Source organism: Bactrocera neohumeralis, chromosome 3, assembly GCF_024586455.1.
Source record: "Bactrocera neohumeralis isolate Rockhampton chromosome 3, APGP_CSIRO_Bneo_wtdbg2-racon-allhic-juicebox.fasta_v2, whole genome shotgun sequence".
Classification (NCBI taxonomy): Eukaryota; Metazoa; Arthropoda; class Insecta; order Diptera; family Tephritidae; genus Bactrocera; species Bactrocera neohumeralis.
Window position 1 is genome coordinate 5895250 of NC_065920.1, and position 25504 is coordinate 5920753.

Genomic DNA, 25504 nt, shown 5'->3' on the forward strand with positions numbered 1-25504 from the left:
GGTGCCTTCCATTGCACCACGTATCCATATGTGGGTGGTGAAAATGCATGCTTTTGAACTTAACTTTCAATAGTTATAAGGTTTCTTGTAAAATTTTCAGTTATTTTCGCGCGTCCTCAATCGACAATCCGCATTTAACGCGGTTAGTTCGACGATTGTGTTCATAGAAAGCGTATAACATTTTATAGTAATTAAGATATACATAGAATACCGCTATGTCACTCTATAAACTTTTAATCGGACTTACTTCTATACTGGCCATTGCTGAGGGTCTGAGCTTTACAGTGACTTCTAAGGTTTATTTAGATGTCAAGCATCAAAAGAAACCGCTGGGACGCATAGAGTTAGGACTGTTTGGTAAAATCGCACCTAAGGCAGTCGCTAATTTTCGACACATATGCTTGCGTGGCATCAATGGCACTACATATGCGGGTTCTAGATTTCATCGCGTAATTAATCGTTTTCTCATACAAGGTGGCGATATTTTAAATGGTGAGTGTTGGGTAGTTCGGAAAATAATTACTACTGGATGAGTGGTTGTGTCTAGTTAGTGAAAAAATTAGAGGTTATATCATATAGCGCATTAATATAACTTCCTTATTCAAACTTGCGGCTATACATATATCAAATTTCCTCAAGTCGACTCAAGTCTAATTCCAAATCGTGTAGCTTACATCAGTTTTTTTTAGATTTTCGAACAAAAGATATTTCATATTTTCCTCAAAAAGCATGTCATCTTACTTTCCAGGTGTCAGGCTACTAGTATTATTATTATATACTTGTATATAGTTCATCGATTTTTTACCACCATATTTGACACCTCAGCAGAAAGTCCACCACCACATCATTATCATTTTTTAGCTGTGTATGAAGAGATTATTTTATTTTTGTCTTCGAGGAAGATTCCTAGTGCCAAATAATGTGTGTATTTGTGGTGGTTTTCTATTTATCAAATTGTTGCACATTTGTGATGTCATTGGGTAATGCGGTATTTTTGTATACCACACCCACTTATGGTAATTACAGGCGATGGCACAGGTTCTACCAGCATTTATGGTGATTATTTTGAAGATGAGGCATTGACCGTTGAACACAATCGTCCGGGATATTTAGGCATGGCAAATCGTGGACCCGACACAAATGGTTGCCAATTCTATATAACTACTATATCGGCTTCGTGGCTTGATGGCAAGCATACAGTGTTTGGTAAAGTGCTCGATGGTATGGATACGGTGCATGCAATTGAAGATGTGAGTTTAATTTAAGTAAAAAAATAATTCTAAATTTGTAAAATGCAAATTTTTTAGGTTAAAACAGATACTGATGATTTTCCAATGGATCCAGTTATTATTACGAACTGTGGCGAAATTCCCACGCAACCATTTGAGTTTTATCCCGATGATTTTAAGTGAGTAAGATTACAGATTTATGAGAAAATATAAATAAATATTGAAAAGAATTTAAACATAAAAAAAAAATATTAAAAATTAACATTAAAAAAAATTTTAATAAAACTGAAAAAAAAAATAAAAAAAGAAATTAGTAATAAATTAGTGATAAAAATATTTAGCAAAAATAATATTTCATTAAAATATGACAAATCTATATAAAATTCCTTCAAATTATGAAAGATATGAAAAACTTTTGATACAACTTATATTATTAAAAATATTAAATAATCAATTTAACGAAAAAAAATTATTGAAATGATAAAATATTTATTTTAATTATTATACCCTTTTTTAATTTTTTTGTACACATTTCCTTTTCTTTATCTTCCACAGCATAATGAGTTGGGTCAAGGCTGCTGGACTGCCCGTAATGAGTAGTTTTATTGTGTTGCTCATCTTCCATTACTTTTTCCGTCAATTAAATATGTACTGTTGACTTTTCTGACTAAAAAATAATCTATATGTGCGTTTTAAACACTAATAGTGAAATATAAAAATATATATTTATAGCAATAATAAAATTTTACATGTGACAAAAATATAAAAATAAAAATATTTAAAAAAACGCAAATTCGTTTTATTCGTTATTTCGAATCGCTTTGTTTTCGGTAGTGTTTCGAGATAATACCACGTAATAAGATGGGTAAAGTCGGTCCCAAGTGCAGCTAAAAAAGTCGAAAATTGCATTAGATTAAATGGTGGTAATATATTTTCGTCCAATTTCCGCTCACATCTATATAAAGATAATCCTCAAGCACTTGTCCCTCTTCAAAGAACTTTGCTTCCGGCTTGAGCAGCACCACAATGCGCGCTTCGCCACTGTAATAGTTCGTTTTGCTGTTGCTAAATATTTTACATAAAGTGAAGTGATGCCTGTGATCTTCATACACAGATTTATTTAGACTATTATAATAGTTTTGCAGTTCTTTGCGCTGCTTAGCGCCCACTTCCAAGCGTGTATGATGCTCTGTCTTATCTAAATCGAAGGAATGCGCATGCTTCACCTTCGGATCTGTTTCCAAATCAATGACGCGTTCGTACATATTGCGATAGCGTTTGCCAAACAAGCTGGGCGATTTCTTTTCAGCCGCATAAAATAAATAATCATGATCCTCACTTCAAAAATAATACCACAAATAATTTGTTAAAAAATTTAACAACTACTAAAACGTGTATACCTCTTTTTCACTTCGAAATCCACATATAATCCCGGTATTTTCACTTCGGTACGCACAGATGCAATCAATTTGCCTGGTCCATGGAAATGCAGATCGATCGTGAACTTCCGCAGCTGTTCCAAAACCAATACGTTCATATTTAATACAAAACCCTGCTGATGGAAGGGCAAGGGTTGTGAGGTGAAATGCTTCAAATTAATCGGCATTGATTCACCATAGTTGCTGATCAATTTCAAATAATCCTGATGCACCTTACGCAACAGTGCAACAGTTTTGGGATTTTCACGCAATTGTCTGATGAATTTTTGTGTCTCAATTAGCTGTTCCAGCACGCTAGCATGTGGTAGTTCCGCATTATTATTAATAATTACATAGGTTTTCATCATGCGATAGAAACGTGCCTCCCGACTACTCGAAGTACTCTTGGAGCTGCCTGTGTGATAGCTACTGAGCGAGTATTTGGTTGTTATCATACTGACATTGTCCTCTTCTCTTGGCGCTGGCATATCCTCATCGTATTCCGTGATAGATTTGAACACATCGAAATGATAAATTATTTGCAATAGTTCATATTCTTCCAATATATCTTCAATCTCCTGCTCGGGTCGTGCTAATTTCGTTACAACTTCAATTATGGGCATAATACCTTGTCCACGAAAGTGTATAGTCTGTTCTTCACTCTTATTAGCGTTCACTAGTATGTCGTGCGTGAATTGCTCGGAGAAGCCCATTAAACCCTCGACTGTCAAAAGTTTTGACTTGAACTTGCAAATGTCGAAAGACTTCTCTCCGAGGATTTTTGCATAGCCTTGACTGAGGCGTTGACTTTTGTCCACCACAGTTTTGTGACTTATGCTCAGTGTGATGGGATATTGTGTGACGTTTATTATTCTTACTGATGTTTTGAAGAGCTCGTACCATGGCTGAAAAGTTGTATAAAGTTATACAAAGAGATAATCTGCTATTAGTCGATAGTATTTATTTTTTTAGAGAGTCTAAAAACCGTGTCTAAAACACTAAAGTATTTTTCATTGTTACTCGAGAAAGAGTTATTACCTGAATACCAAGATATACATTTTCCGAAGAAAATTCCATAACTTTTTCCAAATTAATTAGTGTTATATCAAATTGTTGAGGACAACTACCAACTGTGTCTAATACAAAAATTGCCGTCTTAGCATAACCTAAAAATTATACAAAAATATACAACGTTAAAAAGCCAACAAGTATCTGATTCTAGATATGAACAAAGTTTACCCGGTTTTACTGGCGGCAAAAAGAGTGCAGACTGCACTGTATCAAATTTCGATATGTGGCCGGTCTTCTCAATGAAATGTATGGTGCGTTCACTATCACACTCTTCTATACTCTCTTGTGATATATCGTAGGAATCTTCTAACTTCAGACCATGCAAAACTGCATCCAAAGTTTTGCGTACAAATTCACCGGAAGAGCAACGTCTCGCACTCAAACAAGGGTCATACGGATCATCGACTTTTAACATATAACGTTTATGTTCCAAGTCCAAGTTGTTTATGATTTCGTTGATGATTTCGTCAACTCCGATCGGATCTTGAAGTTTATGCATTCTACAACGATATTTCTGGTAACGCAATGTCAAATTTCGTTGGTAAAGTGAATCTTCATCTGAATCGCTGCCATCAATATCCAATGTGCGTAGAATTTCGGAGAGTATGTCCAATGAGAATTTATAAGTATCATCATACTGTAAGGTATGATATGATAGATATATTTACTATTCTTCAAGAAGTAGTTATAGAATTCTGTATATGTTTTTCTAACTTACATCCGAAACATACTCGGTTTTCTCTTCGACTTTCTTCCACTTGTACTGTGCATTCAAGCATGAAATATTGCGCAGCTCCACATAGGTTAGACTGGCGTTTTCACGTGTAAATAGTATCATATCCGGTTGCATGATTCTCAACTCTGGACTGCGGATTTTCAACTTCAATTGCAGTGATCTCTAGAGGGAGCAACGTTTCGCGTTTAGTTTAAATTCAAGCAAATCTCTTAGATTTTTGGTATCACCTGATATTTATTATTTGCTTCGCAGAGAATACGCCCATCGACGGTGGAACAAAATTCGTCGCGTATTGCTGATTTATTCAGCGAAATAATAATTTCTTTTTGTTCCAAACCAGTCATGGGAAAATGTATGATCTTGGCAAAATTATGCTCGAATAAGTGTTTTATTTTGAAGGGTCCCACAATTTTGAGCCAAACTTTGCACTTCACGTCCACCATATTTTTCAAACAAGCTATGGCTTTTAACACAAAAGATAGAAATATTATTATAACAAATTAAGGGGTCTTAGACTTTTCAAAGATTAAAGCAGACATTGTTAATAGAATTCTAGCTTAGATTTGAGATCTGTACATTTAAAAAATTATATCTTAGTTGTATGCTTACCCAACACCGGATGTTCTTTGTAAAAATGCGTTCTATTGTACTCCATGTTTATTAGTTTCTGGCACCAATGGATTTCCGGTTCCACGAATGTGGCCGTTGCTGTAAATCGTGTGGTGTGCACCTTTAATTTGTGCTCTTGGTCAATAGTTCTCACACGAAATTCATTAAAAATTACACCCGCTTCACACGAATCTGCCGTTATATATAGTGTACCCTGCGATTGGGGCTCAAGGCAGAGCATCTTCGGTGATACCGTTAGATGACCATGACCAAGTTCAATAGCGCATTTTGTAACATTATTACGCAGCTTATCAATATACATGCAGTACCTATGTTTGCCTTTATTCGTCAATTTCACCTCCTGTGTGTACTTCGGCACATCTGATTCGTACCTATCCAGACAATTAATCATAAGTGTACCACAGTCGTGACCTTTGAATATGTCCGGTTCCACGCCAACGGGTGAGCCTTCTACAACGTAGATAAGTGGTATTTCCTGCAAAAGTGCGACAAATTTAGGAGGGGCTGTAAAATTATACAAAGTATATGCTACGTCACTTACTATATTATTACTGTTGGCAACACTTATGACCAAGGTATTGTAATAGGTTTCGGCATCGTAGAATTTGGAAAAAATTGATATATAAGTACCCTGTCCTTCAGGCGAGAGTATGGCGCCCCTGGGTTCAATATATTGGTATTTCGAATTTTTCTATGAAGATAGATCACAAAAAAATATACACATATGCATATACAGGGTTTGTCCGAAAAGTAATAGGACTGAGTCGATTTAAAAAAAGTTATTGAACCAATCGTTACAATTCTTTAAAAACTTTTAAAAATATGTAAGCTCCTTCTGCTTCGATGCAGCGCTGCCATCGCGATTTCCAATCATTGAAGGCGTCACGGAAGGTATTCTCCGGAATACTCTTTAGAGCCGAGGTGCATGCTGCTTGGATCCCCTCTGTCGTCTCAAAATGCTTGCCTTTCATCTGCCTTTTTAGGCAAGGAAACAAAAAAAATCCCGGGGGGGCACATCTGGCGTGTAGGGCGGGTGCGGAAGCGTTAGGATGCCGGCCTTGGTTAGATAGCTGTTCACAAGAAACGCGTTGGCGTTGATGGTTTATCCAGGAGGAACAAATTCATAGTGGATGATGCCGATGGATCATCAGCGACCTCTTTTCGGCTGATGCCACCGAAACACACCACTTCTTGCTAAAGCAATATCTGGGTAAGCCAGCTTGAACTCTGCCCCAAATTTACCGAGTTTCACACAGAATTTAATCGTGTATCTCTGATCTAACGAACGCTGCATTTTCGGCTTGTGCCACTCACAGAAACATGACGCGCGAAAATGTAAGTTCTGACTCTCCAGGTGCTCGGGGACAACTGACCAGCCGCTCGTTCGTTAGCTAGGAACGCCTTCTACTGAATCCAGTCGGTGCGCGCACACTCCGAAGTACAGTCGCGGTGGCAGAAAATCAGTCCTATTACTTTCCGAACAAACCCTTCCCTATAATATGCAGTAAAAACAAGAAATTAGTTTAATGTGGACTGTGTAATGAAAAAGCACTCGATTTTGTGCGTACTGAGTTAAGTTGGTTGATTGGAAATATTGAAAGTCTCACTGATTTCTGTTGTTCTGTGTTTTTCAAGCGTGATCTCAAACTTATCTCACCCAACTATTGTGATCAAAGACTAAAATCTCTCAAGAAAGAACAGCTCTAAGCTTTTTGCTTACCAATTTCACCGTGAATCTAGTCACTGTTGGCGTGTCATTTGTTATATAAATATGTTCTGCCGTTGTTTCGAGCACTTTTTGTCGCCTGTAAACTCGCGTCGTTGAAACTTTGATTTTCACAGGTTTGACATCTGCGACTATATGGAATGGTGAACCATTTAAATTTCCTACGATTTTAATGCTGAAAAAATCGTAAATTTTATATGATATTTAAACGACAACTTTGTTGTTGTGGCTTACAGTCCAGAGAGCTTGACCTTGCCTAAACGACGAAATATTACAGTACAGTGTACAACAACTTTTCCGAAGGCGGGTATGAAGAATTTCAAAATATTTTCGGGAAATATCATTTCGCCATTTTCATCCGAAGGCTGAAAGCAACAAAGAAATGCAAAACTGCGAAATTTATACATATACTATATGTATGTAAATGTAATTACTATAACATCGTAGTAAAAAAATCCGGGCACGTTGAATGAATTCTTAAAGAGCATGGCACATTGCACCTCATCATCAATGTACGTCTCTTCGGACTCGTAGTTAATCTCTTGTGTAAAATTAATAATGGGCAAATGGCAGGCATATTCCATCCAAATTTTAGTTGTAAACATTTTGGAAGATACAAAAAATCTGTCGCGCAAGTCCCAAGAGAAATCTGTTTTTTGCTTATTTAGTTCCTCTTCGGTTATTGGACAAATGCGTACGTTGAGCGCACGATTGAATAAGCCGACTCTGTTCGGTATGAGCAGTACGGTTACCGTTTTACCCGTATTCGGTTGCAGATATATAATTTCCTTGTCACAGTAAATTTCCTTTGGATTGAATGGTATAATATTCCAATCCATTTGTGCATAATTTGCGAATTGTTTGAGCGAATTGAAGTAATTGGTCTTTAGTAGCACATCTAAAGTCGCGCTGATAACACACTCTTCAACCTCTTTCTGCTCTAAATGGCGCGCTTCTCTTAATTTCCTTATAATGGTAAATGCGAAATCCGGTATTTTCTCTTGAGGATAAGAGGAAATAATATAAAACTTTGTTTAGAAAATATAATTGCGTTGTTTTCCTCACCTAAGATCTCCTCCTCAAAATATGTGCTGCATGTGGACTCCTCCGTGCTTACCGAGCGATACGAAAGTAATGAGTCCGATCTACTTACCAACTGCACTGTTGGTTCTCCAACTGCATCCGGCTCGAATTCTTCTTCCGCCATCGCAATCATTGCGGATATATAATCCTTAACCGTTATCACTGGCAAACCATCAGCATCGTTGACATTAAGTACCAAAGGTATCTCGTCACCATCTTCGCCAACGGTAAATTGCAACGCAACCGGTATCATAAAAGGATTGACCAACAGTATGAAACGCTTACAAGGTATACCGAATGGCACGCAACCAATATCTAATTCATCCGGAAACATTTTAACGCGTGCATGTTGCGAGTGACCTCTGTTTTGGCGCGAGAGAGTACATTTTCGTGTTAATTTTCAAGTTCAAAATTATGAAAAGTGCTATAGTGATTCTAAAGTACATACATTTAGACTTCACAGTTCTCAGAACTCAAGACTAATCATATATTATTTATAATATATTATTTTCACACAAATGTTTGACAAGAAAGCCACAACACTTGTACTCATACCTTATGTTCACTTCTTCCATGTCGCCATTTCTGACCTTAAAACGTAGTTTCGCCACAAAAGCTCCAACCACCTTTGAGAAAAATGAGATTCGAAAAATTCCGCTTTTACAAGGTTCCAAATCGAAACCCTCTTCCGGTTGTACAACAGCACCGGCTGTTTCACAATTATAAACGTCTTTGAATCTTACAAGCGCATTTACTTTACCTATTGGAAAGTATAAAGATAATAATTGTGAAAGGAAACTCTATTTAATTTTGAGTTCCCAACTAAACTATTTATACATCTGCACATAACAGTACAACTAAAACACCCACGTTGTGGAAAAATCACTCAAAAAACAAATCGAAACATACTCACCATCTATATTTAAAACCTTAATAACCGTGCAGTTTTCCTCGCCCATGTAAACAGTTCGCAAATATATATCTTTAGGTGTGATTTCGACTTCTGGTCCAATAATAGAACCTTGAAAATTGATTAATTGGCGCACCATTGACATTTCCTCGCCTATGGTTAAAAATAATATCGTCCTCACTTTGTGCGGTGATGGTTCTTCTTCCCTAAAATCACACTCCTTAAGCGTAACCGGATGAAATATTACAGGGATCTCCATAGAACTTTTACCTTCAATCGTAAAATTCTGTCAAGAAAGATTATTGAATTAGACAAATTGGTTTATTTAACGATTTAAGTGATTTAGTTGAAATTTCGAGGATATCGTAGGATATTGAGTGCAATCTCTGATCTTCGGCTGCACCGAAGAAATAATACTTTTCAGAAGTTCATTTCTTATAAACATATAAACTATCTTCAAGTCGAACCAAGGTTATTTAATAAGAAATAAATAACTTCTATGAAGATCAGTATATTAAATTTGATAGATCAGTTTTTTCTGGCAGCTATATGCTGCAGTCGTTCGATTTAAACATTTTGTTGGGAGATTTTAACATTACCTTGGGCAATAATCTGTACCAAATTTCGTGAAAATAATTCGTTATCTTAAAAAATTGTACATACAAGCCTTGAATTTAATCGATGGCTTAAGCTTGTATAGCAGCTATATCTATATAAATCCGATATCAACGGCTCCAACTAATGAATTTTCTGGTGAGATGTGGACGTATGAAAATATCGATCTAGTTCTCAAAAACTGTGGAACTAGTTTTCGTATATACAAACAAAGAAACGGACTTGGGTAAGTCGACTCAGCTCGTCATGCTGATACTTATAATACATAAGTATATGAATGTATATTGAGGGTACATACCTCATTGTCGATACGAAAGTGTTTGTAAGCCACCAAATCGCATTGGTGGGTTAAGGGCGTATGAATCAAATTGAAGGAACTGGAACTACGTATGGAGTACGATTGTGATTGTCTTGCATCCACTTTATAGCCAAAATTTTCTTCCATTTGTTCGGTATCGGTAAAGAATGTGGTTGTAAAAGTTTTATCCTCATTCGATTCATTACAAACGGTAAAACTCCGTGTTGTTTCGCGTTCATATTTCAAGGTTTCGAAGGTTAGGAGATTTGTATTTATGTAAAATGAGTTTATTAATGGAGTATGCACAATTTGAATCTCAGAGCTAACTGTAAAAAAAATGTATCATACATATACATATATATTTTTTAGAAAATAAATAAATTATAATATAAAAAAATTTATATGTATGAACTTACGGATTTCGATTTTAGTTTTGATTATATCTTGCATTATATTAAGATTATTCACTTTGAGAACTAACAGCACCTTAATGCTGTCGTGAGGTGGAATGCGATTTTTGCTTTGGGTGACCTTAATATTCTTCGGATAGCTAATTAGATAAGTTTATAACAAAATCAATAATTATTTTTGAAATATTTTTGTGTAATTTTTACGTTCTAAAAAGAAGTGTTTGGGCATCCTTGGTTGGATTGTAGGCAACAAATTCGTAGTAAGTAGAATCATCTAGCGTCGTGGAGGGGAAGTCAATTGATTTTGGTAGGTAGCATTCATTCATTGATTTTGATACTAATAATAATATTTTTTTAAAAAATGTTTTAGTTTACAACCACATACTTTAAAAATAAAATTCAATAACAAATAAGTTTGATGGAATGATTAAAGAGGTAACATTCAAAAATATTGAAAGCTCACCAATGGGAATTTCAAAAGTTATATTTGGATGTGCCGATTCAATATAAATATGTCTGCATTTGGTGAGCGCACTATGTGCATTCGGTTTAATTAAGACTTTTATTTCAAAAATTTCGTCCGGTTGCAAGTAGGTATGTTCCCAAAAGCGAGGAAAATTGATATTTGTGTCCTGTAGGCTGTCCGTATAATATGTTAAATTGCGTGGATACTGATAAGATAATATGATAAGCAGTAAAAAAGCATTATATTGTTATTATTTACAAAAATTCTCACCAATCCCTTATTCTTTATGGTAATAGTCTGTGTAAATAGCTCATTTTTCTTCAATTTCTTGCAAATTATTATGCGGGGAACTATAATCAACGTATCCACCAAATTTCGCATATACGAAAAGTCTGCATTAAAATATACTAAAATGTACATATATATTACAGTTAAAATATAATAATTACTTACATTGTTTAGCGGAACAGCAATAATTCTGTTTCGCCATCTTTACGTATTTGTATTTCTTCTTTTTTCAAATAAAATAACGTCTTTTTGAATACACAAATTCGAAATATTTTTTCCGTCAATTTACGTTGCCTATTCACAAAGAATCATTGAGTGTGCCATCGTGAATGATTACAAAATGTGAACAGCTGTTTCTATTTATTAGCGGCGCGTTGCTCGTGTGAAAATATTTTCTAATTTTCTGTTATTAAAGTGAAATATTTTCTAGTTTTCACAAAAAATAGTGCGCTTGCAATTTCTGTCGTGTGACAACTTTCGTAAAATAAAAGTTTAAGTATAAATACAAAGTAACTATGTCACAGCTAATCCGACAAGGTAAGTGACTTGTGGTTATACAACAAGATTGCCACTTGCTAATTGCATTACATTTAACAGTAACGCTGTTATCCTGTCGTACACCTATCACACAAACGCAACGTTTCCGTGGTAAAATCAATATACAACGCCCAAAGGCGCCACACTATGAACGTGCCAAAGTGCTAGCTGCCGCCCAATACTTGCCGGCTGAAGTTGAAGAGCCCAAAAAGAAAACAACATGTTTTGAACGTCGACAACGTGAGGCAGATATAGAGAATCCTTATATTGCGGTAATTGCACGCGAAGTACGTAATTGGTTTGAACATTCACGTATGGTTGGGTTCTATCATTTGAATTCCATCAAAGCTGACGATCTATTCGCCCTACGCGTACAACTGCACAAACAAAATATGCATTTAAAAGCTTATGGTAAAAAAATTGTACAAAAAGCTGTTGAAGGCACACGTTTTGAAGCAATTCTACCATTATTCGAAAGCAATAATTGTGTGGTTTTCTCAACACAGCAGCAGGTGTCGCAACTTTTGCGTATCACACGACGTGTGCCACAAATGTTATTGATGGCTGGTATTGTTGACGAGCGTTTACTAAATCGTAATGAGTTTACGGCATACGCACAATTACCGGGCCTGCAGGCAATGCAAGGAGAATTAGTACAAACACTAAATATGGCAGCGGGCAATGTTGTTCAGCAATTGGAAACTCATCAAAAGAATTTTGTTAATGTGCTCGATGTATACGCAAAGGGTGAGGCGAATGAAAATGCGCCTGCCAAAGAGGCAAACGAAGAGGAGAAGGCGTGAAGTGAATGAATACACTAGTGCCTAAATATTTAATAAAAACAATTTTAAAATAATTAAAACCCAAACTTGTACTTTCAAAAAAGAAATTATTAACAAAGTGTTTATGTGTGAAAGTGTTTGTATGAGTGCTATAAATACGAGAAAAGGAAAACTAGATATATTTGAATGGAGCAACTAAGAATACTACTTTGCTGCCCTGGCGATTATCAATATTATTAGGTAGGATTTTCATTTCATTTTATATCATTGAAATTTATTGTTTATTGTTTAATTTATTTCACCTTCATTTTATAATATTTGATTAATTTGACTATTTTTAGTTTATTTTATAATTGACCATTATTCTTACTAATAACCACTTTTTTTTTTGAATGCAACATACCCACCATTACTTTATCACTATTAATTTAATTCTACTAAAAAATATTATTTATTCAAATATTTTTATTTATTATTTTTTTTATTCATTCGCTCATTTCACTCATTTGTTTGTCTTTTTAACTCATTATTGTTGATGTCAGGAATATTCGCTTAGTCTTTTGCACCCATAATTTACACTGGAATGCTGTGAATGTTCATGTTTATTAATTTATATGCAACAATTGCTAGGAACTAATTGCATTGACAGTCTGTAGACGCACACCGTTATGATTGCCATCCCTTCTCCGTTGTCGGCAATTAAATGCCATATTTGCCAGTGCTTCTGCGGCGTCTAATTCTAGTTGTGTAGGGCAGGTATCTATGGATTGACGTCGCGTGACGCCACCGGAGTTGGCTGGTACAATGGTGATGCGCCGTAGTTGTTTTATGCGTTGTTTCTGTTCCATTTTGCCGCTGTAAATATAAAAATAATAGGAACTATATGAATTGAATCCAACTTTATTTGCTAAAATTTCGTATAACTCACGTTTTGCCATTCCACTCGACAAAGTAGTTGTTTTTATCAGGCGTAAAGCGTGCAGCACTCTGCAACCATTTGGACAGCGCTGCATTATCGCCATTACGAACACCATCTCCTTCATCGCCACTATGAATAGCTGCTTCGACATCAAACTGCTTGTTGTTAAATCCATCATTGACAGTGTATGCATCACATTGTGGTGCCATTGAATTTGAATGTGTGCCATGCGTATCGCGCAGATACTTTTCCATCATTTTCTGTTTGTACTTTGCTGTGTGAGTGGTTGGGTTTGGTTTTTCAATAATTTGTGGCTGTTGTTCTTGTGTTGTTATTGTGCCACCATAAAATACAGAGTTGCCTGGCGATTTATTTGCGCTCTCAATAACCGCTGTTCTTACATTGCGTTTATCGCATGTTTGATTTTTCATAAAACAGCTCATTTTGCCGTTTCTCTGGACAAAACTATCATAGCTACAACCGCCTGTTGAGCTGTTTGCACCTTCGGTGCCGCTAGAAATGCCACCTTCACGTGATTCATATTCGTCGTCATCACTGTGCTTATCCATGTCTTCATCGTGCTCCAGTTCATCTTCTTCCCAAATGCTATCTTCCGAAGATATACTAAATTGCTCCACATTCCCACGTGCGTTTGTATTGTAGTGCTTAATAAGATGACCCCAAGATCTTTTATCGCGCTCCAGCTCTGAGTTTTTTAATTTTCGTCGCCAGTTGGCAAACCAATTGCAGATTTGTGTGTATGTAAGACCGGTCTCAACAGCTAGACGCTTCTTTTCATCACGACTTGGATAGGGGTTTTCGCGCCGGCGCACAAGCCAGTCTTTAAGCATGCGCTTAATCTCGGGCGTGAAAAGTCGCTTAACAAGACGCGGTTGATGTAGATCATCTTCTGGCGGCCAGGCGCGTCTAAAAAGCATAAGGGGAATTCTAATAGTTTTCGAAAATTTCATATAAAAATTTAATAAATGTAAGTATTGTAAGCAAAACCTCTAAACGCCTAAAAGTATGCAACGCATGCTTGAAAACTTACGGTTTTAATGCACTTGTTAGCTTGCAGCCAAAAAAGATAACGGTTATGCACGCTTAAAAACAACACACGAGCTTAAACGCCTTTAGGTATGCAATGAAAAGTACAAAAAATGCCATAACTCTCTTTTTTTTTTGTTAGTTAAGGGTACAACTATAAAAACAAAAACATATGTTAGCAATTGGCCGAAAGTTCAGCTCATTTAGTAAGCGTCCAAACAAATTAGCTAGCAGCCCTGTTTTGCGCACTCACGCACAGACGCACCTGCTATGTCGTCGATTACGTTGCGGACGGCCCGTCATAAATTTCTCCATTTCGAAAATGAATGCAACTGACAATTTACTATTTTTAGAGCATAGAAAGAGAATAAAAGCTTTTATTTGTATATAGTATAGTTTTATATATACTGGTATATATGTAAATAAATCTCCATGTTGTTCAATATTTATTTTTTTGTTGCTCGTATTTGCAGTGTTTTTGCCATCTTTCGTGCAGAGTTGTACAATAAAATCTTGAAATGTCACAAATATTTTCAAGATTTTTCATATACAGTATTAATAAAACACATTTTACGCACATATGTGTACATATGTATGTATGTATATGTATGTGTAGTATATACATACATATATTTGCTGTATTTGGTGTATCTGTGTTCAATTTAGGTAAAATGACTAAAAAATTCTTAACGTATGATTTGTCGTTACTATTGCTAGAGGTTTTGAACCCTGTTTGTTTAGATTTTTAGAAAAAAATTAAATTTTTATTAAAAAATATTAAAGCAAATTTTACAAAATTTTTATATTTGCAATTTAAATATTTTTTAACATTTTTGCCAATTTAAAAGTTTTTTCTCGCTTTGCAAATACCTTTTTTATTCACTCTTTTCGGGTTCTGCTATTTTATTAATCATAAAATATGTGAATAAGTGCACTAATACCCCTTTATATATAGTTCGTACATGTGTATCTAGTTATTTATATTGAAAATATTCACTTTCAAAATATTGCGTGGGTGCTTAGGCATTCACACAGCTCTTATATTTAAGCTTCTTGTTGTCACACACAAACTGAGTTTTCATGTTTTTCACACAATGACGAATGTGCCAAGCAAATATCGCAAGGAAGATAGAAAAATTCTCAAAAAATTAATATTAAGCGCTAAACTTTTACTCTCTGCGCGGTTGCTTGCAGTATTTTGTGTTTTTTGAAACGCTAAAAACCACCTTTTGATTTTCAAAGTATCTCACAGTTAGTAAATCTGCTCGCGGAGAAAAATCGTAGTATTGTACAGCTCTATTTACTTTTATATGCAAATATGTATGCGTGTATGTGTGTACATCTTCTCAGACCTTGGATATTAGGTTCATGTGTATATAAGATACGTATGTATGTATGTATGTACATACACATAATATATGTATACATATTAAGTGCACGTATTTGTCGTTAAGCATACTTAAGTTGAAAAAAGATTAGATATTTTTAATTAAATAATATTTATTGAAACATATTTTTTTGTTCTTTAAGTTCTTTTACCATTTTTTAAACCAAAAACATTTTATATTTCTTCCTTTTTAAATTACATTTTTTTAATTCTTATTTTTTTTAAATTCAAATTTGTTTTTAAATTTTTATTTATTTATTTATTTTTAATTAAATTAAATTTTTTTAATTAATGTATTTTTTTTACTAAATTTAATTTATTTATTCACTTTAAATTTATTTTTGTTTCAAACATGTGTTCTAAAATATTAAAAGTGCTTTGGCATTTTTTAATCAAAAAATGTAATTTTATTTTTAAAATTTTATTTTTCTTAATTTTAAATTTTTTTTATTCTAATTTTTTTTTTTTTAATTTTTTTTAAATTTAATTTAAACTTTTTTTAAATTTTTGTGTAATTTTTTTTTTTTGTTAATTTTTGTTTTTTTAATTTTCTAATAATCTTCAAACATTTTTCATTTACTTGAAGCTATGTACATACATACATACATATACATATTTATTCATATCTTACTGTAGGTTGTCTCTTTTAATAAATTTCACGCACTTAAGTGACAGTTTATTGTCTTCAGTATCTATTTTACCACCTTTTGTTGTGCAACGTACATTGTATAAATATAAATAATAGCGCAAGCACTGACGAGTATATAACAAAAATATTTCCGATGATTAACTTCCTCATTGGCACCAAAAATTAAATAAAACTGTTGACTTCAGGTAGTGAGGTGTAGAAAACAGCCTTCATGTTTTCATGTTTTTTACTCCATATACATATACGTATTCATACAAATTGTGTAAATTATATAATATATTTTTGTTGACAGCAGCGCTCTCAATTATTTAATATATATTTATACATATTTGCATACATAAATATTCCATACAAAAGAGTCCGCGGCCTCATTCACAACTTGTAACTTCAAAAACATTACATAATTTCCAAAAATTTAATTTGATTTGTTTAAAAACATAATTCATTAACATTGCTATGTATTTTAAAACCATTTTCTTATGCTCTTATTTTTTATTAATTTCACATGAGCATTTGTATTCAAATATTTAGCTTGAAATCAAATTCTATTCCATTTTTTATTGACAATTTTCTATATTAAAAAACACCCACCTTATTTTAAGAAAGTTTTTATGGTATTTATTTTTTAATTTTTACCAGCGTTTCGCTTGAACAACAGGCGCAGACTGTTCGCTATTGATTTGCCTCGACACTCACTGACCATTGGGGAAAAGTTGTTTTTTGTCATCATCTTATTTTCCTGATTTTGATTTGGATTTTCGTGCCTTTTGTTGGGAGAGACATTTCATTAGTACAATTAATAGATTTTTGAAATGAGCATTAGATATTTTTTCAGTTGTGCTTTGGACGCTGCGAGCGTAGATCTTTAGGCGCCGCAGATTTATTTTTACTTATGCACCCTACAGGCGGCCATGAATCTTCCACAATTCCGACCGTTTTCGATGGATGTTCTCACGCCAACTCCTTAATACGGCCAAATACAACACCAAATTCATATGGCACCAAACCACGACTATCGAAAAAAACAATGAGCATCCCCTTGATTTTTGAGCGGTTTTTGTGTGTTTCCTTTTGGGTTTCGCCTTTTTTTCCCCTCCATTCTGAAGATTGTTGACTTGTTAGCATGTCAAACTCATAAATCCATCTCTCATCAGCAGTTATAATGCTCTCTATGAATGTGGGATCGGAATTCGCACCATCCAGCATGTCCAGAGAGACCTGTTTGAAGTACTCTTTTTGAAAAAATTCAGCTTTATCGAGACGAATAGAGAATTCATTTAATTAACATTTTTGGCTTTCTCAGTTTTTAAAAACTTAAAATTTTGCTCTTTCATCATAAACAGTTTCATACTAGCAGTATATGAATACAGGATCTTGCCTAGAATTTACTTCTTAAATATTTCTGGATATTATCCTCAATTTGTATGTTAACCGATGCTTGTCGTAGCATGCCTCCCAACTAATTGGTTAAGCACTTTCTCACTCTCTCTCGCGCTGTTTTGTTGTGACATTTACTGTATTTATTTACCCTATAATTAAATAGATATTGAAGGCATTTATTCTGACTGAGCAATAAAAATAACCTTAGCACTGATTAAAAATAGAGCGGCATCTCATTCGAATGTTTTTTTTTGCTGTACTTACGTTGTCGAACGTAACATGCAGTATAAATGTATGTGTATACTACAGTGGTTAACATAACTATGTGTATGTATGTATTTATATATTTTTTCTGAAGTGATTAGCTAAAAAATAGATTTTCGCTGATGGATTCTGGATCTTTCTGGCCCATGCTGATACGTAGTAAGACGAGAGAGCTTGTTGTGCTTGAGAAGAACCACTGTCCCCGTAGTTCGCGTTGTCTTATTGTTAATCGAACTTAAGTCTACAATTTAGTCCCATCTCCGCAAGTGAAATAACGTGCCGTGATTGGTTCCGTCGCTTCAAAGATGGCGAAAAACCCACGAAGGTGGTGAATTGGAACGTTGTTTGATGAGGATCCATATCAAAAGCAAGAAGAGGTTGCTTAATAACAAGAGGGGCACGAAAAAGCGACTCTGCTGCATGTCAATCATCGATCACACGTTACCAAACCCGTTAAAACTAGCTTAAATGGGAAGTCCTGCCATATTTCCTAGATATTAAACCTTCCGATTATTATTATTTTTTCTGTTCGATGGCAGATGATCGGGCTCAGAAGCAGTTCCACTCCCAAGACAACATTGAAAATGGCTTGATTCTTGGTTAGTATCACGAGATGCAAAGTTTTACCGTAATGGTATTCGAGCTTTGCCAGAAGGGTAGGAAAAAATTGTGACTTGTGATGGGCAATACTTGAAATAATTCATTTGTAACCATTTCCTTACAATATAATTGCATTTTTATAAAAGAAAAAATAGTGAAAACTTAGTTCTACACCTACTAGCATCACAAAAACTGAATTGTCTAATTGTCATACGTTCTAAAGCTCTTGCCTCACCATAACCTAACCATTCCACCAAAGCGAAGCTGAGTGTATGTGCAACAGTCAGCCTACTTTTGCCTCCCACTGTATTCTATATAATTTATTTTTAACAATGTGCACATCGCGTACACAAATTCACACTTAATTTGCTTAATTTGCTTAAGATACTATTTAGTCTCTCCAATTTTCATTCATTAAATTTATTTAGTTTTTCGGTGCCCATTAATTTGATTTCTGAAACAATTAATTGTTATTTAAGTGCACGAGTATTTTACATTAAAAAAAACATGATTTTGTTCACATATAGAATATCATTTACATGTTTTCTAGGTATATAAAGTTTTTTTGTTTTTTTTTTTTTTTTTTTTTGTTTTTGCTATCAAAAATGTAAACGCAATGGATTCTGCGCAGTAGCGTGGAAAAGTCATGTTTTCTCTCAGCAATTTTATTTGTTGTTTTTCATGTATTTTCTTTTTCAAGCAAACATTATTGATAGTCGTGAGAAATGTTTCGTTCGTAAATCAAATGGCAGTTTAGTAAACAAAATTAATTAATTTGCATGAACTAAATAAAGGGTGTTAAGAGTCGGCGATTCATTTTGGAAAGTTTTTGATTCCCTTAATCCATTAGCCGATCTCCAGGAGAATCTTCGAATGTGCCTGGAACGAGCAAGATATTCTGCTTAAATTATGTAAAAGACTATGTCTCAACAAAAAACATTGATGAACATGTCAAAGTTTTTATTTTTGACAAAATGGCGTTTTCCCAAAAAAAGTCGGTTTTCGTTCGGTGCAAAAATTTACACTAAAGAGTGACTCACAAAAAAAGTTATTATCAAGAATGTTACTCCTTCGACCATTACCTGAAAATATATTTAAAAAGGGCGTGTGAAAATTTTAAGTCGATCGGTCTAGCAGTTTTGAAGAACTTTTTCTCATCGGCTCTGCGTTTCGAAAAAAGCGCGTTCAAAGTTTTAAGCACCGATTAAGGGCTAGGTTTTGATTTTTGTATTCGATTATCGGACGCAGAAAAGGACATAGAAGTCGGTTGAACTTTGGTTTCTATGCTGTGTAACATATCAAATAGGAGCAACTCTGCTCCTTTTTCTCTATTTTCTCTCATTGCGTTTATTGTGAGTCTCTCGTGATTTGACGTTATCATTGATGATGATTTACATTTGCTCACAAGTAGGGCTGGTCCGCCCATAGAGGCAAGTTAGGTAATTGGCTAAGGCGCAAGAATGAATTTATACGTTGAAGAAGTTGTTAAGGCAAAATACGCTTAGAAGAGGCGGAAAAGTTGGCATTTGCCTACAGTGGTAAATTGCCCTCACAAGCATTAAAAAACAGTTAAATTTCTATCTTAAAACTGCGCTTATGTCTCTGAAACTACTTGTCGAATCAAATTAAAAAATCGCAGAATATTTTGAAATACATATATGAACTTTCGATACACTATATGTGTATCCATGCAAAACAAAGATCGATCGGTAGGCCAAAATATCGTCAAAAGCCTGTGGAGAATTATAAGAAGTACAACCAACCCTATGAACGACGTAATATTCTGGTTTCCTTCACCCTCCGCAACGTAGATCTCACGCAGTCTTCAAAAAATCTGGCCATACTACTGTATTTTACAAAATTCTCATCCAAATCACATCGCATCGCATCGCGGCGCGACTTACGCCTAAGCACTGAACAGGTACGGTGACTGCCTCACTTATATAGAGCCAGCTGGCAGCCAATTTCCCGCGAAGTCAGCTTGTCACTTCCAAATCACATCACATCGCGGCGCGAGAGTCACCTTAGCACTGGCCAGGCACAGTGTCTTCTTTACTTATATAGAGCAAGCTGGCAGCCAGCTTCCCATGAAGTCACCTTCTTCTCAGCGGTTAAAAGTTGCAATGGGCCACATATCGGGAACTGGGTACTGATACAGTAGTACTTCGAAGATCGATTAATGCAATTTCGCCATAGTTTGTTGTTTCATCTCAGACAACTTCTTTTTGTAGTCCGCTACAATCACGGTTTAGCAAACTACTTGGAATGATTGCTTCGCCAGACGCAGAGGAAAACCCCTTATAAAATTATAAAATTCAGACACCTGTTTTTGAAGGTCAGCACTGACTTGCGCTGCTGGTTGACAATTTTATGTCGTTACTTATTTTCTAATTCAATTTTAAAAATATTCGAATTCCACATTTTTCGCACTTTTTCATTATATTTTTTCTAAATTCAGAAATTTATTATATAAGAAATAATAATTTATTCAAACTCTTTGGATTTCAAAAACAAACTATTAATAATGAATATGATTTATAATACCGGAAGCTTCAGGCTTCATTTTAGTTAATTTTTCTTCATATCTAAGATTGTTTTGTTTAAGCTAAAGAAATCATATTTTAAAGTAAGAAGAAAGCATTGGAGTAGTTGCAACTATTTAATTTTGTAGACTTTGTAGCTTTGAGCCCAGAAACCCAAATCTCGCATTATTTCAAATCCTTCAAAAAATGAACAAATTGACTCAGCGGACAGAATGCTAAGAAGAAGTACTAGAGTTGTATACATTATTGCACAAATTAAATGGTGTGCTTCTTCTTCGATATCATCTTCGAATTGAGGCCCAGCAACCCAAACATTTAACACTCACATTATTTGAAATCCTTCAAAAAATTAACAGACTGACCCAGCGGACAGCGCAATACATTCGCAACACTACGCCAGTGCTACCAACTATCGGGAAAAATTTTCATTATAAATTCCCGACACTTTTTACAGAATCTACTTCATCCATAACAGGTACACAGCAACTCAAGAACAGCAACAGCTAGCTGTCGTAGTATAACACCAAAGTTGGCTGTTTACTGAGACAACACAGCCAGACAGAGCAATTGGTGGAAATACACGAGCGTCATACACATCCACACAGGTATATCGTTTTCACACTTGGTGGTACGCTGAGCATTTTGAAGATACAAGAAACACTGCTGACGACAAACAGCTTAAATGGAGTGACTCTCGTTTCGCCGCCGACAAGCCACTCAAGTCACCTACTTATTTATAGCAGATACCAACCAACCAAGCGACCCAGTAAACGGCCACCAGGACGGAGTCGACACAATCGGCGGATCAACCAACCAACCACCAAACGCGTTGACGATATTCGTCGCTCGCTCGCTCGATGCCAACCAACAAACTCGAACGCGTTTGCAGCACTTGCAATGTTGCCGAGTTTATACGTACTAGGCGCTCAACAAAAACCGCTGGTGATTGTTGCGAGAAAATTGGCAACTTTCCGTTGCAGCTGTTAAAATATACTCGACGAACAGCCGGCGTACAAAACGAAATTCGAACGAGTGTGTGAGGTGGTTGCGTTGTGTGATTGTGCGCAGAAATAAGTGTTGCCGCTTGACTTGAAAATGTGATGAGACGGGAATGTTTTGTGTCGCTGGAGAAATTTTATACCAGTGTTGAATGTGGTGTGGTAGAAAAAGTTCATTGATAAATAATGTTTATATGTGTTGAGCAGAAAACCTCCTCTGTCATTTGCCAATTTCTTCACTCATAAATTTAATTTTTCGATTATATTTCTTTGATTAACTTAAAATTTATTCAGAGCTTTGACACTTTTCTCAAAATTAGAGCGCTTTCCTATTGTTTCCTTTAAGAACTAAAGGCATTAGACGACGCCATATGCTTTTATCTAGGTCGTGTCTTCTGAAAAAAAAAAGTTTTCTTATCAACATTGTGTCTTTCTTATCAACATTTTTGTGATCAAAGACAAATAGTTTTTCCTTACAAGGTTCTTACGAGTATGTTCCAAATTTAAAGTTCGGACCACGTACAAAAAAACTAAAAATTTTTGTCCGTCGGTTCATAGAAACATTAAAACCACCTTTCTACACATACCTATAAACAACCTGTAAATAAATAATTAAGCTAATCCACCCAGAATACAATCTAGTTTCGTATTCATGTCCTCTTCAAATACACACATACAGACAAAGTATGTTTGTACCTACGCGCCGAGTGCGTCTCGACTTGGCAAAAGTGAAAACCTTCAGCGGCTTAAGGTGCGCTCGCTACAAACAATATCCATCCATCAGTGCGACAACGTAATGAGTACGCGTCTTTAGTCGCTCGGGGGGTCACTTACCTTTCTACCTACTTTTACAAATTTCGAGAGTTCAACAACCGACGAAACTACCAAAAATCACTGGCGTACATTGAACTCCGCACCACCACAATGCCGACGCTCACACGCATAGCGTATTCAACGGCGCGCGGCGTACACACGCGCAGCGCGCAAAACAAAAGTGAAACAAATTTCTGACCGTCTTACTAGGCGAAAAGAAACGAAGCGACAGCGTTTACCCGCTAAATGTGTGCTCCACATATGGCCAAACACAGCGCGCCAATACACGTAGTTGATTGCGTTCGCTAGGTGGCGCGTGTATTTAACCTGACGATGGGTGTGAGCGAACGCGGCAGGCAAGCGCTACCATTCGACGTGTGTTTCACAGGCAAGGCGTGTGAGTGAGATGGTTCTACTACTGCCTTTGGGTACTTTTTATAAAGGCAGTTTTTGTTTGTGCCCAAGCGCTCAACTTTTTGGCGGTAAACAGGTTTCGAGAGTTGTGGTCGTTTGCTTTCTGGGCATTCGTGAGGCGCTGTTAGCTGATGTTGAGCTCGCGCTGAACGCGCCAGCGCCAACAAAAAGCGCGTTCGCCGCGCCGCCATCGCTCAATTTGAATTGAAATGAACGCGATACGGCGGTGAGTAATGAGCGGCGGCTAACGAAACTCGAATAAGCTTCGAGTATCGCACATGCGAAGCCAACTAGATTTTGAAAAGGTGTTGTTACTTATGTATGTGTGCATGTATGTAAAAGTATACAGTTCTAACGATTGTGCCGATAATAAGTTCTTTTGTGCACTCGCGCTTTGTTCGCGCGCTGCCAGTCAAAATATCTTTGTTGTTTGTTATACACACATTTCATACTGCTTTGTGTACAGCTTATCGGTTTTCCGCTTAGCTGCTAAGATTAAGAGTTTGTACTTGTTCTTGTTTGTCGCTCAATGCCATCCATGCGACCGCCAAAGAACAAGGTCATGCCATTGACCTAACCGCGTGCGGCATTGAGCACAAGGTGAAAACCTTGAAGCGCCAAGGTTATGTCCTAGTTTCTAAGGATACTCTGGAGCACACACGTACAGTAAGCAGTAAGTGTATCAAGGCTGACCTTCAGCGCGCGCTTTCGTCGTTGGGCGAAAATACTGCGCAGAAAATGTGGCGGCGTGTCGTCCCTTCCAGTAGTCGGGAGTACTTGCACCGCTTGCGTCGACAAAAGCGTTGTGTGGCTTTCGCTTTGTAAAGCGCGCGCTGGATTATCACTTACGTCCGCAGTTCTCGCCACGTTGTTCACGTTGTATACAAAACGCGTAAGCCGCTAGCTGCGCCTTCCCCTGTCATTTGATACGCGCAGTGCAGCAGTGTTAGCGTGCACTCGCTGGATCCACAAAGCGTGCCTGCGTTTTGCGTGCTACTTTCCGTTTTCACAGCAAACGTCAAACGACGTAATGTCGCTATGGTTGTCGCTGACGTTTGCCGTGTCGTGCGCACATGTCGGCAGCTGCACAGCGTTACCGATATTTTCACTAGGCGCACAGAATGGGCCTAGTCGCTGCTCAGACATTTGTTACGGCACATTTTGTGCGCGCTCACCATACTTTTTCGATAATATGCCACTGTGGGTTAGGGCTGAAAACTTCGATTTTAAATATCATAAAAATATTCTGCATATAAAAAACACCTATATATGATAAAACATATTACTTTTTAAGAAGATTAATTGAATGATAAAGAAAATCGACTTGTTTAAGTTTACTCTAGATTAATTATATTAGATTAGATCTCATAATAAATATGATATATCTTAATTCTTTTACAAAACTAAATCTGAAATTTAAGAAAAAATGTCTAAAGGCTTTTCTGAAGCTCTGCGAGTTGAAAAAAATCCCCATGTCTGTATGTCTAATTGATTGGGGTAAATTTAGACAAGAACTGAATATAATAACCTCTGAAATAGTTTAATTTCTATGAACTCTTATGAAAGTGAAGGTCTAAGCACCTTGAATCCACATAAAAGTAAAAAAAAGTAAACATTGCGAAAACATTGTTACTGCGTTTTGTTTTAATTCGACTGCGGTACAATAAAGTTGTAGCGAATGAGCCGATATTTATTATATAAGTGGAGGACGCTTACTTTTTCCACAACATTTCGGATGTCGGGATTTTAATAATTACCTTATTGTTCTAGGAAAAGCATAATTCTTTCGAAAAAAAGTTAAAGTTATTTCGGATATGTTTCATATGTTTTTTTGAAATATGCATTTATATTGTGATTTGATTTTAGTTTTAGAAATGTTTGCTTTTATTTTTTCTATTTTTCTTTTATAATTTATTTATATGTAATTTTTTATAACGTGTTAATTTCATAATATTTTTATATTTCTAAATGAATTTATCTATATTTTTATATTTTATTATACATTTTTATTGTTTATTTTGTATAAATGTATTTTTTAATTAGCTTTTATGACATTTTAAATTTTTTTTTAATACATTTTTTTAAATATTTTTTTTTAAATATTTTTTTTTTAATATTTTTTTTTAAATATTTTTTTTTTTAATATTTTTTTTATTTTTTTTTAAATATTTGTTTTATCTCTTTTTCTAATTTTTTTTATACATATTTTTTTATATATATTTTTTTTATATTTTTTATTTTTATATTTTACTTTTAAACTTTTTTTTATTTTATACATTTTTTTAATTCTT

The 25504-nt window shown here is 35.3% G+C and overlaps 4 protein-coding genes and 1 long non-coding RNA gene across 8 annotated transcripts in view; 3 read left to right on the forward strand and 2 right to left on the reverse strand.

The window, feature by feature from the left end:
* The window catches only part of LOC126753206 (uncharacterized), a 123540-nt gene that overhangs the window by 90361 nt on the left and 7675 nt on the right, over positions 1-25504 (forward strand). Inside the window, exon 1 of one of the 3 annotated variants that reach the window (XR_007666096.1) lies at positions 23557-23879. The exons of 1 other annotated variant lie outside the window; for it this stretch is intronic. This is a non-coding gene — a long non-coding RNA (uncharacterized LOC126753206). Of the gene's footprint in view, positions 1-23556; positions 23880-24314; positions 24418-25504 lie in introns of those variants that run through there. One more of the 3 variants, XR_007666098.1, reaches the window with a different exon arrangement.
* LOC126753204 (peptidyl-prolyl cis-trans isomerase, rhodopsin-specific isozyme) lies at positions 101-2022 on the forward strand. Its single transcript, XM_050464453.1, has 4 exons — positions 101-492; positions 1027-1250; positions 1308-1408; positions 1785-2022. The coding sequence occupies exons 1-4, from the start codon at positions 216-218 to the stop codon at positions 1885-1887; spliced, it is 705 nt and encodes a 234-aa protein (XP_050320410.1). The 5' UTR covers positions 101-215; the 3' UTR covers positions 1888-2022.
* LOC126753205 (uncharacterized) lies at positions 1991-11094 on the reverse strand. Its single transcript, XM_050464454.1, has 21 exons — positions 11046-11094; positions 10863-10984; positions 10590-10797; positions 10331-10463; positions 10129-10266; positions 9717-10038; positions 8807-9089; positions 8449-8653; positions 7876-8255; positions 7245-7810; positions 7045-7175; positions 6805-6985; positions 5626-5775; positions 5064-5559; positions 4682-4917; positions 4437-4616; positions 3887-4355; positions 3686-3813; positions 2630-3552; positions 2183-2567; positions 1991-2116 (listed from the first exon to the last, which is right to left on the reverse strand). Exons 1-21 carry the CDS (start codon positions 11080-11082, stop codon positions 2036-2038), a joined length of 5754 nt encoding a protein of 1917 aa, XP_050320411.1. The 5' UTR covers positions 11083-11094; the 3' UTR covers positions 1991-2035.
* Positions 11219-12279, forward strand: LOC126753203 (39S ribosomal protein L10, mitochondrial). The gene is made up of 2 exons (XM_050464452.1): positions 11219-11417; positions 11478-12279. The coding sequence occupies exons 1-2, from the start codon at positions 11396-11398 to the stop codon at positions 12218-12220; spliced, it is 765 nt and encodes a 254-aa protein (XP_050320409.1). The 5' UTR covers positions 11219-11395; the 3' UTR covers positions 12221-12279.
* Positions 12784-17714, reverse strand: LOC126753202 (uncharacterized). 2 transcript variants are annotated; one of them, XM_050464450.1, is made up of 4 exons: positions 16793-17714; positions 14431-14508; positions 13128-14045; positions 12784-13054 (listed from the first exon to the last, which is right to left on the reverse strand). In XM_050464450.1, exons 2-4 carry the CDS (start codon positions 14478-14480, stop codon positions 12826-12828), a joined length of 1197 nt encoding a protein of 398 aa, XP_050320407.1. In that variant the 5' UTR covers positions 14481-14508; positions 16793-17714; the 3' UTR covers positions 12784-12825. The 2 variants fall into 2 exon arrangements, with proteins under 2 accessions (XP_050320407.1, XP_050320408.1); XM_050464451.1 differs by lacking the exon at positions 16793-17714 and having other exon boundaries at positions 14431-14991.

What these genes read in the sequence shown, in the direction of transcription:
- LOC126753204 (XM_050464453.1), top strand. Translation starts at nt 216, where the DNA reads ATGTCACTCTATAAACTTTTAATCGGACTTACTTCTATACTGGCCATT. An exon ending in AGGTGGCGATATTTTAAATG is followed by an intron (nt 493 to 1,026) that starts GTGAGTGTTGGG and finishes TGGTAATTACAG; the next exon opens with GCGATGGCACAGGTTCTACC. An exon ending in TTTTATCCCGATGATTTTAA is followed by an intron (nt 1,409 to 1,784) that starts GTGAGTAAGATT and finishes TATCTTCCACAG; the next exon opens with CATAATGAGTTGGGTCAAGG.
- LOC126753205 (XM_050464454.1), bottom strand. Translation starts at nt 11,082, where the DNA reads ATGGCGAAACAGAATTATTGCTGTTCCGCTAAACAAT. An exon ending in TTGCTGTTCCGCTAAACAAT is followed by an intron (nt 10,985 to 11,045) that starts GTAAGTAATTAT and finishes ATTTTAATGCAG; the next exon opens with ACTTTTCGTATATGCGAAAT. An exon ending in AACTTTTGAAATTCCCATTG is followed by an intron (nt 10,464 to 10,589) that starts GTGAGCTTTCAA and finishes TATTATTATTAG; the next exon opens with TATCAAAATCAATGAATGAA.
- LOC126753203 (XM_050464452.1), top strand. Translation starts at nt 11,396, where the DNA reads ATGTCACAGCTAATCCGACAAG. An exon ending in GTCACAGCTAATCCGACAAG is followed by an intron (nt 11,418 to 11,477) that starts GTAAGTGACTTG and finishes TACATTTAACAG; the next exon opens with TAACGCTGTTATCCTGTCGT.
- LOC126753202 (XM_050464450.1), bottom strand. Translation starts at nt 14,480, where the DNA reads ATGGAGAAATTTATGACGGGCCGTCCGCAACGTAATCGACGACATAGC. An exon ending in CGTAATCGACGACATAGCAG is followed by an intron (nt 14,046 to 14,430) that starts GTGCGTCTGTGC and finishes TATGCTTTTTAG; the next exon opens with ACGCGCCTGGCCGCCAGAAG. An exon ending in GTCGAGTGGAATGGCAAAAC is followed by an intron (nt 13,055 to 13,127) that starts GTGAGTTATACG and finishes TTATATTTACAG; the next exon opens with CGGCAAAATGGAACAGAAAC.